The sequence below is a fragment of the Eretmochelys imbricata genome, chromosome 1, assembly GCF_965152235.1.
Source record: "Eretmochelys imbricata isolate rEreImb1 chromosome 1, rEreImb1.hap1, whole genome shotgun sequence".
Classification (NCBI taxonomy): domain Eukaryota; kingdom Metazoa; phylum Chordata; order Testudines; family Cheloniidae; genus Eretmochelys; species Eretmochelys imbricata.
This window is the reverse complement of record NC_135572.1, coordinates 152,560,281-152,576,808: the sequence shown is the minus strand read 5'-3', so window position 1 is coordinate 152,576,808 and position 16,528 is coordinate 152,560,281. Positions and strand designations below refer to the sequence as shown.

At 44.6% G+C, this 16,528-nt stretch overlaps 1 protein-coding gene across 1 annotated transcript in view; it reads right to left on the bottom strand.

The window, feature by feature from the left end:
- The window catches only part of LANCL3 (LanC like family member 3), a 37,499-nt gene extending 21,787 nt beyond the window's left edge, over positions 1-15,712 (bottom strand). Inside the window, exon 1 of the mRNA XM_077807217.1 lies at positions 15,164-15,712. Within this exon, the coding sequence (XP_077663343.1) occupies positions 15,164-15,712 (549 nt within the window). The remainder of the gene's footprint in view (positions 1-15,163) is intronic.
- Between the last annotated feature and the right edge of the window lie 816 nt (positions 15,713-16,528).

The window sequence follows — 16,528 nt, the reverse complement described above, 5'->3', positions numbered from 1 at the left end:
CACGGAGGGGGAAACCCTGGGATTTTCCTCTCCTCTCTTATATCAGAGGCTTCAGCCCTGAAGCAGGGCCTGGGTCTGTTTTCCTTGTAGTTTTCTCTTCTTAGTTTCTCAGGTAAAGCCCTTCACAGACTCCATTCCCACCAGGCTGCTACCTAAGCTACTGTGGCAAGCTACCACTCAGGTCTCATCTCTCCAAAAGTGAGCAACAGCCTACCTCTTCAATATATATCCCCTGGCCCCCGGCTTGAAAGTGGTTCACATGGTCAGTCACATGGTCCTTCCCAGTCAAATCCCAAAGGACAAAACTCTTTGCAGGTGGGACCCTGCACCTGCACTCCTCTTAAAGGCCCATCTCATCCTGTGACAATGCCCTTTTTATTGCAAATAATTCATGTGCTCATTTCTTATGCACAACAACTAATAAACATAGAGGAGAAGATTTGAGGGAGGGAGGGAATAGATTGGGAGATTTGGAGAAAGGAGGATAAGGCTGCGATGCTGTAGTGCTTCAGTGTAGACAGCACCTATGTCAACGGGAGGGTTCTCCCATTGGCGTAGTTAATCCACCTCCTCGAGAGGCGGTAGTTAGGAGGTCGACAAAAGAATTCTTCCATTGACCTAGCGCTGTCTACACTGGGAGTTAGGTCAGTACAGCTACATCTCTCAGGGGAGTGGATTTTTCACACCCCTAGGGGCAGGTCTACACTACAGCTTGGATCAATGCTCTGAGAGTGATCCACCAGCGATTGATTTAGCAAGTCTAGTGAAGACCTGCCAAATCGGACAGTAGATCGCTCTCCAGTCGATCCCTGTACTCTACCCCCAACGAGAAGAGTAAAGTAAGTCAACGGGAGAGTTTCTCCCGTTGACCCCCCACGGTGTAGACCCCGTGGTAACTCGACCTAAGGTACGTTGACTCCAGCAATGTTATTCACATAGCTGGAGTTGCGCAGCGTAGGTCGACTTACCACGGTAGTGTAGACATAGCCTAAGAGACGTAGCTATACAGATGTAAGTCCCTAGTGTAGACCAGGCCTAAGAGAATAAGATGTGTTTGGGAAGCTGGAGGAGGGGAAATTTGAGGAGAGAGAAAACGAACACTAGTGACAGGAAAGGATTCTGGAAGGAGATATGAGAGACAGGGTTTGGGGAGAGGGAGAAAAGAAAAAAGCAAAGTACTGTATGTTTGAAAAAGGAGAAGAGATTGGAGTAATTTTGGACGGGGCACCAGGGAAAGTGAGGAGAGAATGAAGAGCTCGGAGGTAAGAAGGAAAGAGTGAGATGGGTTTGGAGAAAGGGTTCGTAGACATGGGGAAGGGTGTGAGTGGGTCTTACAGAGTCTAATTTAGTGTAATCTACCCCTTCTTTTGGCCCACCTTGGAGTTCAAGTCACACTAACTTAGAATCTCTTAGATTCTGGGGAAGAAATTCAGAGGTCACATGTACTGGGTGTATGTCAAGAGTATAAATTGATCAGCCAAAAGGTGCAAGTTTCAGTATTTTAGATTCCCTTAGATTTAAATCTGAATTTGAACCTAACTATTTGGCTGTGTGTTTTTATTTTTTTTAACTCTACCACTAAATAGTAAATTTAAAAAAATAAATGACCACTTTTGTAACATTTATAGATCAAAAATACTACAAAGTCATCCCTATTATAACTCCATTTAGGTTGTGTCTTCTGGTTCTGTAGCAGTTAAACAAATATTATTCACAGAGATCTTTGATGACATCATCACCATCACTGCTGTACAAACAGCAATCAAAATTGCTATTGATTCAGCTCTCTAAGAACAGGAAAAACAAAATCAATACCTACTTCACGAGGCAGAGGAAAGTCTTTTTTTTTTTTGCTGTTTTATCAGTTAAGAATTTTTCAGAAGCTTTTGTACTTGAAAATTTTGCATCTGATTTGAATTTGCCATATGCATATTAGGCCCCCATCAACACTACAAATGCAACTATAGCAGTGATTAGCTCCTGAGACAAAAAAACAGTATAATCCCCATTTTATAGATAGGAAGCATAAGCATACAAAGATTAAGGACTAGCCTCTCAAAGGTGCTGGGCACTGATGCTCCCATTAATTAAAACTGAAGCACAGAGGACTTGCTCAAGGTCACATGAGCCTGTAGCAAAGTCAATAATTAAACCCACACCTCCTGAGTCCCAGTCCAGTGCCTTTACTACAAGATCATCCTTGCTTCTATGAGACCACAGTTTTAATGACCCTAATGCTACCTCTGATTCTGCTGGACTATGCTGCTAGAAACTTTCAAAAAGATACAGAATTATTTCTGCTGACTCATGCTGGCAGGTGGGTCCTACTAGTTTACCCAGGATATACAGGGCATCCCTCTTTGAGGGAGAAGGACCTAGAGGCAGGAACAGAAGGGTCCTCCAGAACAAACCATATGAACAACAGGTTGGGGAGTGCTTACATTGAGGTTTACATGGTGGTGGTATTGTATTTTAAGTAAACAATAAAGGAAAACCACAGAAAAACAGTGAGTTTGGCCCATAAGCAGAGTATATATACTTTGGTTAGAACCTGGGAGGAACTCCACTTGTTTACCTCCCTTTTTAGTTTATAGTGGGGACAGGATGACATGACTTAAACTCTTGTGATACAGTACTCCAAACAAGTTTGATAAAATATGTTGTCCCATCTTGCTACAAAGAAAGTAAAATGTGTTACAGCACAGATGCCCTGAATTGCGCCAGACAAACTTGGATTGGCACAGTTAGCGCTGTACCATAGACAGGCTCTTAATCAATCAGTTTTACCAAGTCAAGAAATAAAGACGCTTACATGAGCATTCAGGAAACAAAAGTAAGGAGATTGATTATTTGGCCTATTTGAAAAGAAGCTTCTTGAGTTGTAGAAGTTTGTAATTGTAATTTTACATACCAGTCCATAAATCTTATGGTTATGATTCCCTTGTTATACTTCATATATTTGCCCAGCATCACTTACTTGTAAGCAAGGTACTTAGATGGCACAATTTTAACTACTAGTATTAGGTAACTAAACTGCAGAATACCACCAGTGCAGAACACCCACAAGTTGCCACTAAATGATGCACTGACTAAATAGTGGAAGTCTGCTCAAATAAACTCCCTATTCTTTTTCTATCCCTAGGCCCAAATATTCTTAAGAATGGCTTCTACCTCCTGTGCATCAAAATCTAAGCATGACCATGCTTACATTTCATGACTGCCGTGCACCAGGGACTGAATCACTACCCTCAAGTGTACTAGTTACAATTAACCCCCTGACATGTAAAGCCACTGAGTTAGCAAGGGAAGAAGTGAAGAGATAAATCAGCCACACCAGATGGCTAAATGCCTTGAACAGCTAGAGGGCGTATTTAAAATTCACTGTCATGATTAAAATAATGTTATTTTTGTTGGTCAGCAATGCTATCTGACAGTCAGTTAATCTTGTTCAAAATGCATGGCTCTTCAGCAAGAGCTACTAAGCCATTAATATCAGGGATGCTGAGTAACTGCAAGAAGAATGAATTTATAATTCTTCTCTCAAACACCAGAGTATTCTGAACTGAGAAACAGCAAATGACCCAGCAACAGCTTGTATTGCTATTAAGATACTTTATATTTGTCTACACTGAAACAGCTATTCCAATTCTTTTGCCACTGCTACTCAGACAAAAAATAATCAGTTCAGTAATTACTACCTGAAAATAATTTTACACTACAGATATGAAATAACAGCCTTTGGGAGAATATTTTAATTGTATTCCATCTTGCTGGACTGGACTTGAAGTTATGTCACACCACATAATGTTACATCCCATTCCCATCAACATTCAAAGTATGTCGTGACAGATGCAGATGAAAAGGTAATTTGACATACAGCCTCATCAGAAATTGTCACCTGATTGAATACACCATTATTCTGATACAAAAAGTTATATGCAAATCAACCGGAAAACAAGCTCCCAGTTTTTGGCGAATGCCTTAAACAGTGTGTCTACATCCCTCATCTGTTGCAATAATCCCACAACAGCAATGTAGGCCTATGGAATCAGGAGACTTAACTATTTTAAATCCCTCCCAGTTGCTTCCAGCACACCTCCTCCCCAACTTGCAGATAGTGCTAAACGCAGCAGCACCCCTATTCACTGGATTGAGGAGCCGTGAGCACATTGCACCTGCTTTTACTTCTGGGGGAATTCTGGCCAAAAAATTAAAAATTCTACACACAGTATTTTAAAATTCTGCATATTTTGTCAGAATAACACAATATAATCACACCCGTTTCAATTATTTTGGTAATTTATTTCAAAATACCTGTCAGCAAGTACGTCTAACAATACAGACAACAAAAAAGATTTGGGAAATGTTTTTTAACAAATAGACTCCTTACTAGGTGTATTAATATAGAACTTTGAGTAATAATTTATTTAAACTACAATACAGAACCCCGTATTTCCCACAAAGGCTTGGTAGAATCAGGGTTAATGGAGGAGCTGAGGGACAGGGAAGTAATTGCTGGGAAGGAGCCTGGGAGTGAACCTGGAGGGTTGTTGGATGTGAGTGGGAGAAGTATGGAACAGGGCTTTTTGGGGAAAGATGAGGGGAAGGGATTGTTAGGGAGTTGGGGAGCCTAGCCCAGGTAGACCCTGTCCCCATATGTCCCTTCACCCCCTCTCCTCATCCCCATGTGTCCCTGTACTCCCACTCAGCCACCTCTCCTACCACCTGTGGCCTTGCACCTCCCCACCCCCCATACGGCCCCGCACCCCAATTCCCATTCAGTTCCTGCCCCTGTCTAACCCCATACTAGCCCTTTTGACCCCCAGTCTATGCGACCCTCCAGCAGCCCCACATGCCCCGCTCTGTCTGTCTCCCCCATATCCTGTGCCTCCTCACCGTGCCCTGAGGGCAGGGTGTTGTGAGGAACACAGCCTCTCCTCCTCCCTATCAGCGGCTGGCAGTTCCAGCCTGTGAGATGGCTGCCCTCTGTTTGGGTGCCACAGCATCCCCTGGTGGCCAAAAGGCATAACTGCAGTGCCTTTCTGGTAGAATGTATTTTCTACAGAGAAAAAAAATCTGCTGGGAACATGAATTATGCACATGTGCAGTGGCACAGAATTCTCCCAGAAGTAAATATGCATTCTTTATACTAGCTGCCTATACAGTGGTGGATTGATTTTAAGCCGGCCCTGTTGAATTAACAGAGAGGAGGCTGGCCCTGTTGGTTTAATAGGGAGGAATCTCTATATCTGAACCTCTTAGTCATGGTTAAGGCTACGATTTAGTCATGGGTATTGTTAGTACAAGTCATGGACAGGTCACGGGCAATAAACAAAAAGGTCACAGGCCATGAATTTTTGTTTATTGCCCGTGACCTGTCCATGACTTGTACTAAAAATACCTGTGATTATTATCTTGGGCGGGGGAGGGGGGGAGGGTGGATGTCCTGGGAACCACCTGAGCAGCTGGCCCTGGAGCCAGCTGCTTGGGCAGCTGTGGAATCAGCCACCCTGGCTCCTGCAGAAGTCATGAAAGTGACTTCTGTGACCTCCAAGACAGATACGGAACCCTAGTCATGGTGAATAGCTGTGCTCAGATCTACCCACAGTTCAAGGGTTCTAATGTTGAATCTTAGATTCCTATAACAACTCTTAGTGTATAGCACTCAATACCTGCCTCAACTCATCTCTTACTTTTAAAACATCTGAAAGTGTTACTTTAAGAAATTTTTTTCATTTGTATTCACTGTAGGCCCCTATGGTAGACCAGTCCTTTCCTGCTCCCTTTTTTACTGGCAGCACATCCTTTGGCTTTTTAACTTTTTAATCCTCTTTTATATGGTTTGGTTTGTGATGGGTTTTAACTGCATTGTACTTTAAATTATTCATGCAACACCTTGAGTGCCTCGAGAGACGTTAGTATATTATATATAGTGTAGCAGATACATAAAGTGAAAAATGTCAATGTTAGAAGGAGTATAGTGATCACCATTAAAAAGTCAGTATTTGCCAACTGACACCATGGTTATCACAGTTATTTCCTGTAAGCAGGATCTTTGGCTGCTCAGATACCGCTGTGTATAACTGCTGACAATAATAGTGACTTCTCCATGTGTATCTGTGTACTTGTGTGAAGAGAAAATGGTGATAAGAGGGAAAACAAGGGAAGAGAAAAAAAGAACCATTGGAGACAATTGAAGAGGCAGTAAAACATAGACCGTAAATTGCCCTGGGGATCCACACAAACATTGTGTGTAAGGCAACCATTGAGGTTTTGGACTGGTGAGCTAGTAATTAGACCAAAAGATGAAGTTCAGCAACAATGACCTAGGGTGATCAGATTTGCAAAGTGAGAAAACAGGACACCTATTGCTGTGGGGGGCAGAAAAAAAAAGAGAGAGCTTTGGTGCAGGTGGGTTCAGTGGAGGGATAGAAGGGTTTTGGAGCTGGGGGGTTGGGGTGGGGAAAAAGAGAGAAAGATGTCTACTCCTTCTCCTCTTCTTCAAACAAGCAACCCTCCTTCCTACCCAACCATCTCCTCTTTGACAATAAAATCCTGGACAGATAAAGTTAAAACAAAGGGTAGAGTTGGAGAAAACAGTGTTTGCTAGAGCTGACTGAAAATTGGGACATTTTTTATTAACATTTTCTCTTAAAATGTGACCCTGTTTTTGTCAAAAAAAATATTTTTCAAGCAGCTCTAGGATTTACCTCTCTAACTGTACCTCTGGGGTGGGAGGGGGTCTCACAGTCCCAGGCCTTATACTATTTTTCTAGCCTCTGGGCTAGATTTCTAACTGGTGTGAATTAGCATAGTCCCTCACTACCACCAATGCCAACTCACACCAGGTAAGAATCTTGCAAGAGGACCTGCTTTCATTTTTTTAGACTGTACCCTGCTCCAAGTTCTATTTTATTTCTTGCTCTTATTCTCTCTCTCTCTGAATTCTACTCCTTGTGGGATGTTGGTTCTTAAATATTTATCCTGTTTTGAGCTCTGTCTTTCTTTCTCACTTTTTCTCTGCTCTTTTCTTCTCCCCGCTCTATCCTTCCATCAATCCTCCCCTTCTTCTCACCTCCCAGTTCTCCCTCCCATCTCTCTCACACTCTCTCACTCACACACACACACACACACTTTGCCATACTCATTAACACTGTTTAATTTCCTAACCTTGGACCCGATTCTGTCCCCTGCAAGACAGGATGAAACTTCATGTAGTGAGGAAAATCAGGCCAAAACACTGCATTTACATTAGTGTTTCAAAAGGAGGGTACATAGGGGTAACAAATATAGCTATATAAAAAAGTATTATAATGGCAAAGGACTTTCTTACATTCTTACAAAAATTTGTCATAAGAATTTGGGAAATTGGAGACAATTACTTTGTATGTTGCTCCCTGAGAAACTGCTTAAATTCCAGCAAACAGATCATAAGTTTCTAATAATCTGAACAACAGTAGTATGCGCACCTCAGGCTAACCTGAATCAAAGTTCCTTGGATTCAAATGTTTTGCTGGCTCTGGATGCATACAGGGACCACTTACCACTCAGGCACACATGTAACAGTCTCCAGTGCGTGGGTTCAGACCCATCTTGACAAACACACCTGTGCCCTGACCCCACATGCCTGCAATGCCTCTAAGTGTTTGCACAGTGGCTTACATGTCATCTTTGATGGCAATACCACAGGTAAAGCTCATTTTAAATGGACTTTTTAGCCTTGTCCACTGATTATTCCAGGACTAAGGTTTGCCTTTGTATCACATGTAACAATACAGCACATCTTCCTCCAACACTTTCGGATGCATTCTGTCAGATGGAGCTCTGATCCGTCTGCACTGTTTCCCATGTGAGGGGGAGGGAGGCAGGAAAACTGACAGTCATTGTTGTTCCACTCCATCGCCTAGACTGGGAACATAACACCCAACTATGCAGAGGAGAGGAATACTTCACATACAACAGCCGCCCCTCTAGCAGTTTAAGGAGTGACACTGGCTGATTTTAAAGAGAGACTGAACAGTTCTCCGTGATGATGTATTTGTTGAGTGACAGTGTGCTAGACTCAGAGGAATAGTATCCATAGCATAGGCCTCCAAGATGTGGAGTCAAAAGAAGAGGGATGGAAATGTAGGGCTCCACTCTGGACACAGGAGACGTCTTTTGGGGAAAAACGGTAAATATCTGTTAAATATAACTTTGTAATTTGGATTATTCATAAACTCAGTTGGTTCCTCAGCTAAGATAGTGAAGTACAGACACATTTTTTTCAACAGCATAAAGAAATGTATAGACACCTGACATCACTTTTGTGTGAGATTCTCCTTTTATAATACAAGAATGTATGCCCCAGGATATCAGACAGACAAGGTGGATAAGGTAATATTGGACCAACAGAAGTTGGTCCAATAAAAAACACTACCTCACCCACCTTGTCTCTGTAATAAACAAATGTCAGATTACTATCATTCTTCAGATATCAGCTATCAAAATCCTTATTACTACTGGATGTGACAAGTTTCAGAGTGGTAGCCGTGTATGTGATGTGATGTGATGTGATGTGAGATTGTCTGTGTGCCTTACAACCTTGTGTGTCAATCAAATATCCAATCCTGAATGACTCTGCTGTGAGATCTGTGTATGACAAAAGCATTTCACTGGTAGCAATAGATTTGAAGATCAACATTATCAAAACAAAATTCTGCCTTTTATATTTAAAGCAGATAATGAAGCTTTCACACATGCTGAGTTGCACCTGTGATACCACTGAGATTTTTGAAGTTTATCTAATATTAGACATGTATCCCAACTTCAGAATTTGCATCCTGATTTTGAAGAAACGTGGCTTTGTTTTGGTCCATTATAGAGATAGGGATCAGTTCTGACATTCAGATCTGAACTGCATTCTGAGTCTGAACACCCACAATATTGATTTGTTTAGGGCTATTTGTAGGTTAGACCTCCCACTTTAAACTCTCAATTTAACTTCACTAATAAAAAACATTTAAATTTAAAATTTAGTCTAAATAGGTGCACTGGAAAATGGGGGGGGGAACCTATGTTTTAGGGGACTAGTGTGGGAGGGAAAGCCCTTCTCCTCTGTTGGTTCCTGCTTTAAAACCAGTCCTAGTCCATGTGATCAAAAATCTACATCAAAGGTGTGTAGTAGCCTGTCCGAAATAAACGATGATTGAAATATTGTTCCAACAGGTGTCCAGAAAACCACCACAATATTTTACAGTACTTGGCAGTCTAAGCAAAGAGTAAATATTGAATGAGCATGGAAACTGAATCAATCCTGACTTCAAAATTAGTTGGATCAGAATTGAGTTACATTAGAAGAGCAGTGTGGGGAAGTCTAAACAACAGGGGCCCATTCTGTATCTCTTATGAAGACAAATGGATGACGACAGACTCCAGAGTGATCCATCCAAGATCTTTCAAAATCCTTACATTCACTATAAACACATTTGTATTTAATGTTTAACAGTCATAGACCAGCCAGGAATGTTTAAGAGCAGAGCAAAAAGAGTGGGTGGCGGGGGGAGTGGGAGGGAAAGAATGAAAGATGTGAACAGAAGAGTGCAAACAGATTCTCTTAAATTCTGGGTACAGAAAGAGTACGTGGAAGGAGATAGACCAGCAAGAGATGTCTGGGGAATTGGAGAAGAGCAGCAAAAACAGCTTTTTCACTACACTGACCTCCTTTGTAAACCACTTCAAGGTCCACTGATGAAAAGTCCTATAGAGGAGTGAAGTATTATTATTTCAGATCATATAACATGCAGTTTGATTCATCCATGGAGTACACTGGCCTCTGCCCCAGCAGCAGAAAGTTCACCCCGATATGGGTTTGAGGAAGCAAAAAACTTCTGCAACCTCTGTACCACTGGCCAACCAAACCAGCCCCAGAAATGGATGGTTCAGACCAGGGAAGTGGTGTGGCCGTGATGCCCAGAGAAAATGCTGATTAAGTCCCTTCCCACGGGATTCCCATGGTGCCTTAAAAGCAATTTAAAGCCACCATCCTCTTGTGGAAACCTCAGGGGAGGGCAGCAGCACAAACCCTGCTTGTTCTCTCTCATAACATACTGGTATGGGTCACTACGGTCACTTTCGGTACCCCCCACCACCAATGTAGGTTAATCAAGCCAGTAGATGTTACAAGTGTACAGGTTATTGAGAGAAAACCTCAACCCTGTTTTAAAAGGCTGCAAAAATCTTAAAATTGTTGTGTTACCAACCCCTTAATTTTTTTATCCTTTCCTCCATCTTCAGATAGTGACAATGACACCACTAAAAGAAGGTATAGGGGAATAAGCCAGATCAGCTAATGGCACGCTTCCTAAATAGGGAAATGGACAGAAGCACCACCACAATAAAAGGAAAGGGAAGGGGGAAAACGTTATGTCATTAATAGAAGGAATACAAACAGTTTAATTGACCTTTTATCATTGTGGGACATATGCATATCCATCCATGGGCATCGGTGGGGACATATGCATTCTGTGGGATATCTAACTACTGAAGAAGCATAAAAAATGTGCAGACTTGGGAAAACTGATGTATTTTTAGGAGAAAACATGTGACTCATTACCCCTTCTCACCTGGTATGTTACCTGCCAGATGGGAAGGGATTATTTTTTTCTTGAAACAAGACAAGCAATGCAATGACTGAGGGGAAGTCACTAAGGATAAACTATCTAGAACTAACATCACTAATGGGAAATTAAAGTAAATCCCTAGACAGGCAAACAAGTCTGTAAAAGTACCACCCCAAGGGGGAAATTGCATATCCTGGTTTTCACCAGGTTCAAAAGGCCCAACAAACACAGAACTAAGACTTGTATAAAATGGGCAGCCTGCTACGGATATGGGGTCATTCTCACTCTACGCAAGTACTGATTTGACTCTGGAACCAAGAAAAACTGACCCTGCAAAGGGGGTTTGAAGGACTTTGAAACCTACCAGGGTTTTCATGTGGAAAATGACACCTGGAAAGGCACTTACATATAAGCTGTTTATTGTTTTCAAGATAGGTTTTCTTTGGAGTGCTTTTGTTCTAAATAAATACTTTGCTTTATGAAGGCTAGTTGGCTAACCCTGGCGTAGCCCCTGGGAAAGAACAGGACAGCGAGTGCTGAACTAAACACAGTGAATGGCAGGAGCAATTGCAGCCTATATTCTATCTGGAGGGAGGGGACCGCTAGTTTCCATACCGAGAACAGTGATGGCTAAAGGCCTGAGACCTAAGTGGAGTGTCCTCAGGCAAGCCTTGAAGGGGCAATGCTTAATTTGTGCCAGGGCTTGCCAGGGCTGAGCCTCAGCACGTCTAGGCTTGGCAGTTCATAGCCCCAGCACCTCTGGGCTCGCTGCATCAGTTATGAATGTAAAAAAATTGCTTGATCCCTGGCAACTCTTTCATTACAAATTAAGTGCTGTGAAGGGGTCAGAGGGGCTGTTACCTTAGGAACTGTGACAGAAAGCGTTACAAAAAGATGTATTCAAAAGAAGATATAACTGAAAAAAACTCCCTAGGTACACTGAAAATACTTGGATAAAGGACCATGTAGCATCTATATTTTATAAAAATGTAATCAGCACAAATGACACATTCTCTATCAGGACAATATTTCACCTTCCTCTATGTGTGAAGCTTCAGTTGCAATTTAATGGAAGCTAATAAAGATCCAACAGAATATGTATCTTATTATTCCTAATGAACAGTATCATCACACAAAGGGCCAGATCCTGCAAAATCTCACTAACGTAAGCTATCTCTACTTGTGCAAGTAGTTCCACTGAAGTCACTGGGACAACTTGTGTACAGTCGTATATCCCTCCTAACCAGCAGCAAGGAAGTGTCTCTTCTTTTCATGAGCTCAAAGGTAGTCAAGTGAATTCACCTCATTGAGCAGGCAGTAAGCACTCTGCAGGCCAATTGGAATTTTAAGGCTCCAGGACAGTTAGTGAGGCTGAGCAGAATTAGGGCTCAATATCTAAGCTAAATTTGTATCCACTAAAATAAAGGGGAAAAAACTTGATACATTGAAAAATGTAACCATAAAGCATTTCTTCAAGGGTGATCAATTTCTCAGAACCTAGGTGATAGTTTAATTTAATCGGGGGAAGAGCAACAGCATAGCATCAAGAGCAATGGCCCTGATTCAATGTAAGGGACAAATTTCTCTTTGTGCTATCAATGTTTACTTGGCAGCCTCAGGAAAATAAACTTGGGAAATAAAAAACCTTCTGCAACAAGTCAACAGTGAGATTGTGCATAATCAAATTATGGGAGGTAGTGTTTTGTAGTGTTTAGAGCAAGGACATATTGTTTCTATTTCTGAACTCTACTGACACTGTGTGACCTTGGGTAACAAGTGACACGTAACCGCTCTGTGCCTCAGTTTCCTCATTTGTAAAAGAATATAGGATGTGGCCCTAGGATGTGCTTGCTAAAATATTCCATAGCAGGATGGGAACTTTGATTAGCAGACAAATTATATCAGCATAGGTATATACACTGCGGGCTAAGGTTACTTTTCTTATTTTGAAGGGTGGCTTTAGTTATTTTACTTCTTTTTTTCCCCCTTTCAACATTAGTGAAAGGGATAAGTAAAATTAAATGTGGGAGGAAGCATAGTTTAGTGGTAAAAACACAGACAAGGAGTCATGAGATTTGGATTCTATTGCCAGTTCTGTCACACACTTGCTCCATGACCTTTGGCGTGTGACCTTCTCTGCGTCACCGTTAAACCAATCTGTTAAATGGAGACCACAACATATACATACTTCACTGGGCTCTTGGGAGGCTTCACTCCTTAGGGCCAGGCAGACTGAGCTTGGACTTTCAGCAAGTGCTGTTGAGTAGGCAGTGCAAGGACCTTTCGTCTCCTTGCATTGCCCCATACAAGAGCCCAGCACAACTGCAGTCTGCAAACTCAAGAGAGGGTAGAGACTGCTCCATGCTTGCACTCTAAGAGCACAAGTCCGATCAAAGGGAACAATAACTGCAGGAGCCCCAATCATTGCTCCACACCGTACAGAACAGCTGACCCATCACAAAGATAGAAGCAACCCTATACCATCATAAGCATGTGTATGAGCAGCGTGCACATTCCCACTGAGGACCTTGAAGCTCCAGAATGGCTTGTACCTTTCTGAGGCACAATCCCTCCTGGGTTCCCCCAGAGTGGTACTGCCCTGTGCTGCACCCAATATTGTGCTGTGCCTACAAACCACCTTTTGGCTCTGTATATGGCATCCTCAGATGGAAGGTGCTATCACTGTTCCCTCTAAGCTGTGCGCGTGTGTGCACGCACACAGATCCTAAACCCCATGCACACAGCGAAACACCACACGCACAAAAATTTGCACAGAAGAAATTTTTTGCGCACGGCCTGTCAAAAATTTGCACAGAAGAAATTTTTGTGCACACGGCCTGTCAAAAATTAGAGGGAACATTGGGTGCTATAGAAGTGCACAATATTATTGTTGTTAAATATCTCTGGTTAATAAGCTGAACAAGGACAAAAAATAACATTTAAACATGTACAGTAAGTGTCTCTTATTTAATTGGCTTAACATTCTTGTTGTCTTTAATGGCTGCTTAATTATGCTGATGTCCCCTAAATCCTCCATTGTATGAATTTCCTTGGACTGCCACTGCAGTGATTGGTATAGGATAAGGCAGAATTGCTCCTGTTTACATTTTATTTCGCAGTAGTTGTTTCATCTCCCAGGAGAAAAAGCCAGAAGCATAAGAACTTGCAAATGAGTGCTTCATAGAAAAAAACAAAAAACAAAAAAACAAAAATCGGACCTCACAAGAGGACCGGAAAAAGAATTTAACAAATATCTGTTTAGATACAACACTGACTACTCTCTGACAAACTTGACTGCAAATGAGAATTATTATTATTTATTCAGTGGCTGCTGTGAGTGGTCCAAGGCCCACCAAATTGTCATGACATTTTACACCAGCAGAGGATCTGCCCCATGGTAAAATGCTATTTCTATTCAAGTCAATTGCAAAAACAACCACAATTTAACCCTAGATTTTAAAAAAAAACTCACCTCCCATTTTGGCACAAAAATAAGTTGCCAGCATTTTCAAAACAGCTCTGCAAATTGGATTCTGGGCTCTTTGGAAAATTCTCACAATTGGAGCGACTGAGCATTTCAAATTCTGCGTGTTTTTGAAAATCTGGCCCAGCCAATCCCAAGTATATCATTGCTAATTATCATAACTATTATTATTCCATATCAATCAACATACTGTTTTAATAACTGCTTCCTAATACCTTCCCTGAGAAGCCCAAAGTAAGCCCTGCAGTTCATTCAACACCCAGGAATTGCCCTCCCCACCAAATGACCAGGACCTGCACTGTGAAGGCTGGTTTCAGAGTAACAGCCGTGTTAGTCTGTATTCGCAAAAAGAAAAGGAGTACTTGTGGCACCTTAGAGACTAACCAATTTATTTGAGCATAAGCTTTCGTGAGCTACAGCTCACTTCATCGGATGCATACTGTGGAAAAAATATGCATCCGATGAAGTGAGCTGTAGCTCACAAAAACTTATGCTCAAATAAATTGGTTAGTCTCTAAGGTGCCACAAGTCCTCCTTCTCTTTTTACTGTGAAGGCTGTGAGCTTTATTTGTATCAGACTGCCTTATAAGGAGAAAGACCATATTCTATCTACTTTTGGTCCTCAGCGGCCTCTCTTTCCATTCAGTTTTCCAGAACGCTGCATCCTTATTCTAGGCTGCCTTTCAACCAGGGACACAAAGGGCAAAGGCTGCGGAGATACAGCCCAAGCCCTCCCCCCCGCCCCACTTGGGAAAAGATTGGGATTCTTGGGTGACAGTCCAACAGCCATTCAGTAAAAACCAATTGACTCCGGCACCCTCGACAAGCCACAAGGCGGGACTTCCAGCTACAGCCCCAGCCCTGGTGGGAGAGGGACCTGTCGGTAGCTACAGACCCTGCCTGCAAGGGACGCTGATTGACGTGGCTGCGGAGCAGGCTGACAGGCACCTTCTCCCAAGGAGGGACCAAGCCTGACGCTGGGGGGTCCCTGACTAGGAGGCCCCGGCCCCCGCCCGGCTCGGGCTAAGCCCAGCCCGCCGGGGAAGGCGACAGCGACGCGCGGCCCGGCTGCCTTTACCTCCATGCCCAGCTTCTGCTTGAGCACCAGGGCGGCGCACAGGTAGCCGGCCCGGCCCACGAAGAGCTCGTCGGAGCCGCGCTCCAGGAAGGTGACGGGGGCGCAGACCTGGCTCAGCTCCCGGAACCGGCCCAGCAGCCGGCCGAAGTCGGGCAGCCCCAGGGCTTGGTAGACGAGCGCGGCCACCGCGTAGACCCCGGCCCCGCCGAGCAGGAAGGCGGCCCGCGTGTCGGCGTCCGGCTCGCCCCGCTCCTCCTCGTAGCGCACGCAGGCGTCGACCAGGCGCCGGGCCGCCCGCAGGTAGGTGTCCCGGGCCGGGGCCAGGAGCGGGCAGCGCGCGGCGTGGTGCAGCATGTAGGCCACCCCGGCCAGCCCGCCGTACAGCCCGCCGCCCCCCGCCGCCCTGCCGCCCTCCAGCGGGGGCACCTGCTGCAGGATGCGCTCGATGGTGGAGGCGACCCAGGGCACCACCGCCTCGTGGGGCTGCCCGGCCGGCAGGCTGCCCGCGTAGTCACCGAAGCGGTTGGCGAAGCAGCGCTTGCTCTCCATGCCCCCCGCCGAGCCGGGCTGCAAAGCCTGACACCCGGGGGAGGGGTCCCTGCTGTAGCGGAGGAGCTGGGCGAGCAGCCCGCGGCGGCTGCACCGAAATCGGAGCGGTGGGGCCCCGAGGGGAGGGGGTTGATTCAGATTAAAAATCCGTCCCCGCAGCGTTGCTCCCTTCGCGAGCCGATTGCCAGGACTGGCTCCAGCCTTGGTTTCAATGGCTCGGAGAAACCCCCCCCCCTCCGCCGCCGCCGCAGAGACTCTGCGCCAGCAGGAGGCCGCCTCGCCCCGGCCCCGCCAACCCGCGGTCGTCCTCGGCTGCAGATGCGGCTGTCAAGCGGGGGGGCGCATCACCTGCCCGAGCCGCTCCCCGGCCCCCCCGCACCCTTAGCGGGGGGCGGGCGAGGAGACAGGAGGGAAGCCAGTGGACCGCTGCAGCCCCTAGCTGGCCCCGATCGGCGCTTCCTCACGACAGGCAGAGAAAGGGGAGCGTGGCTTGGATTGATCCAGCCCGACAGCCTGGCTAACACAAATCCAGGAGGATGGCGACCCCGACAGGCGTTTGGATAATCCTGGCGGTTTTCCCTTGTGTCTCTGTCCGCAGAGACTAGGGTTGCCAACTCTGGTTTGGACCTATTCTTGGAGGTTTCATTAGATGACATAATCTTTAATTAAAGGTTAATCTTTAATTCCTGGAGACTCTAGGACAATCCTGGAGGGTTGGCAACCCTAGCAGAGGCATGGTGGATCTCCCTCATGGTGGTACTGCAAGGGCAAGCAGGTTCCTGTGCCAGGCTCTGTTCTTTGTCCACTGCAGCTGCC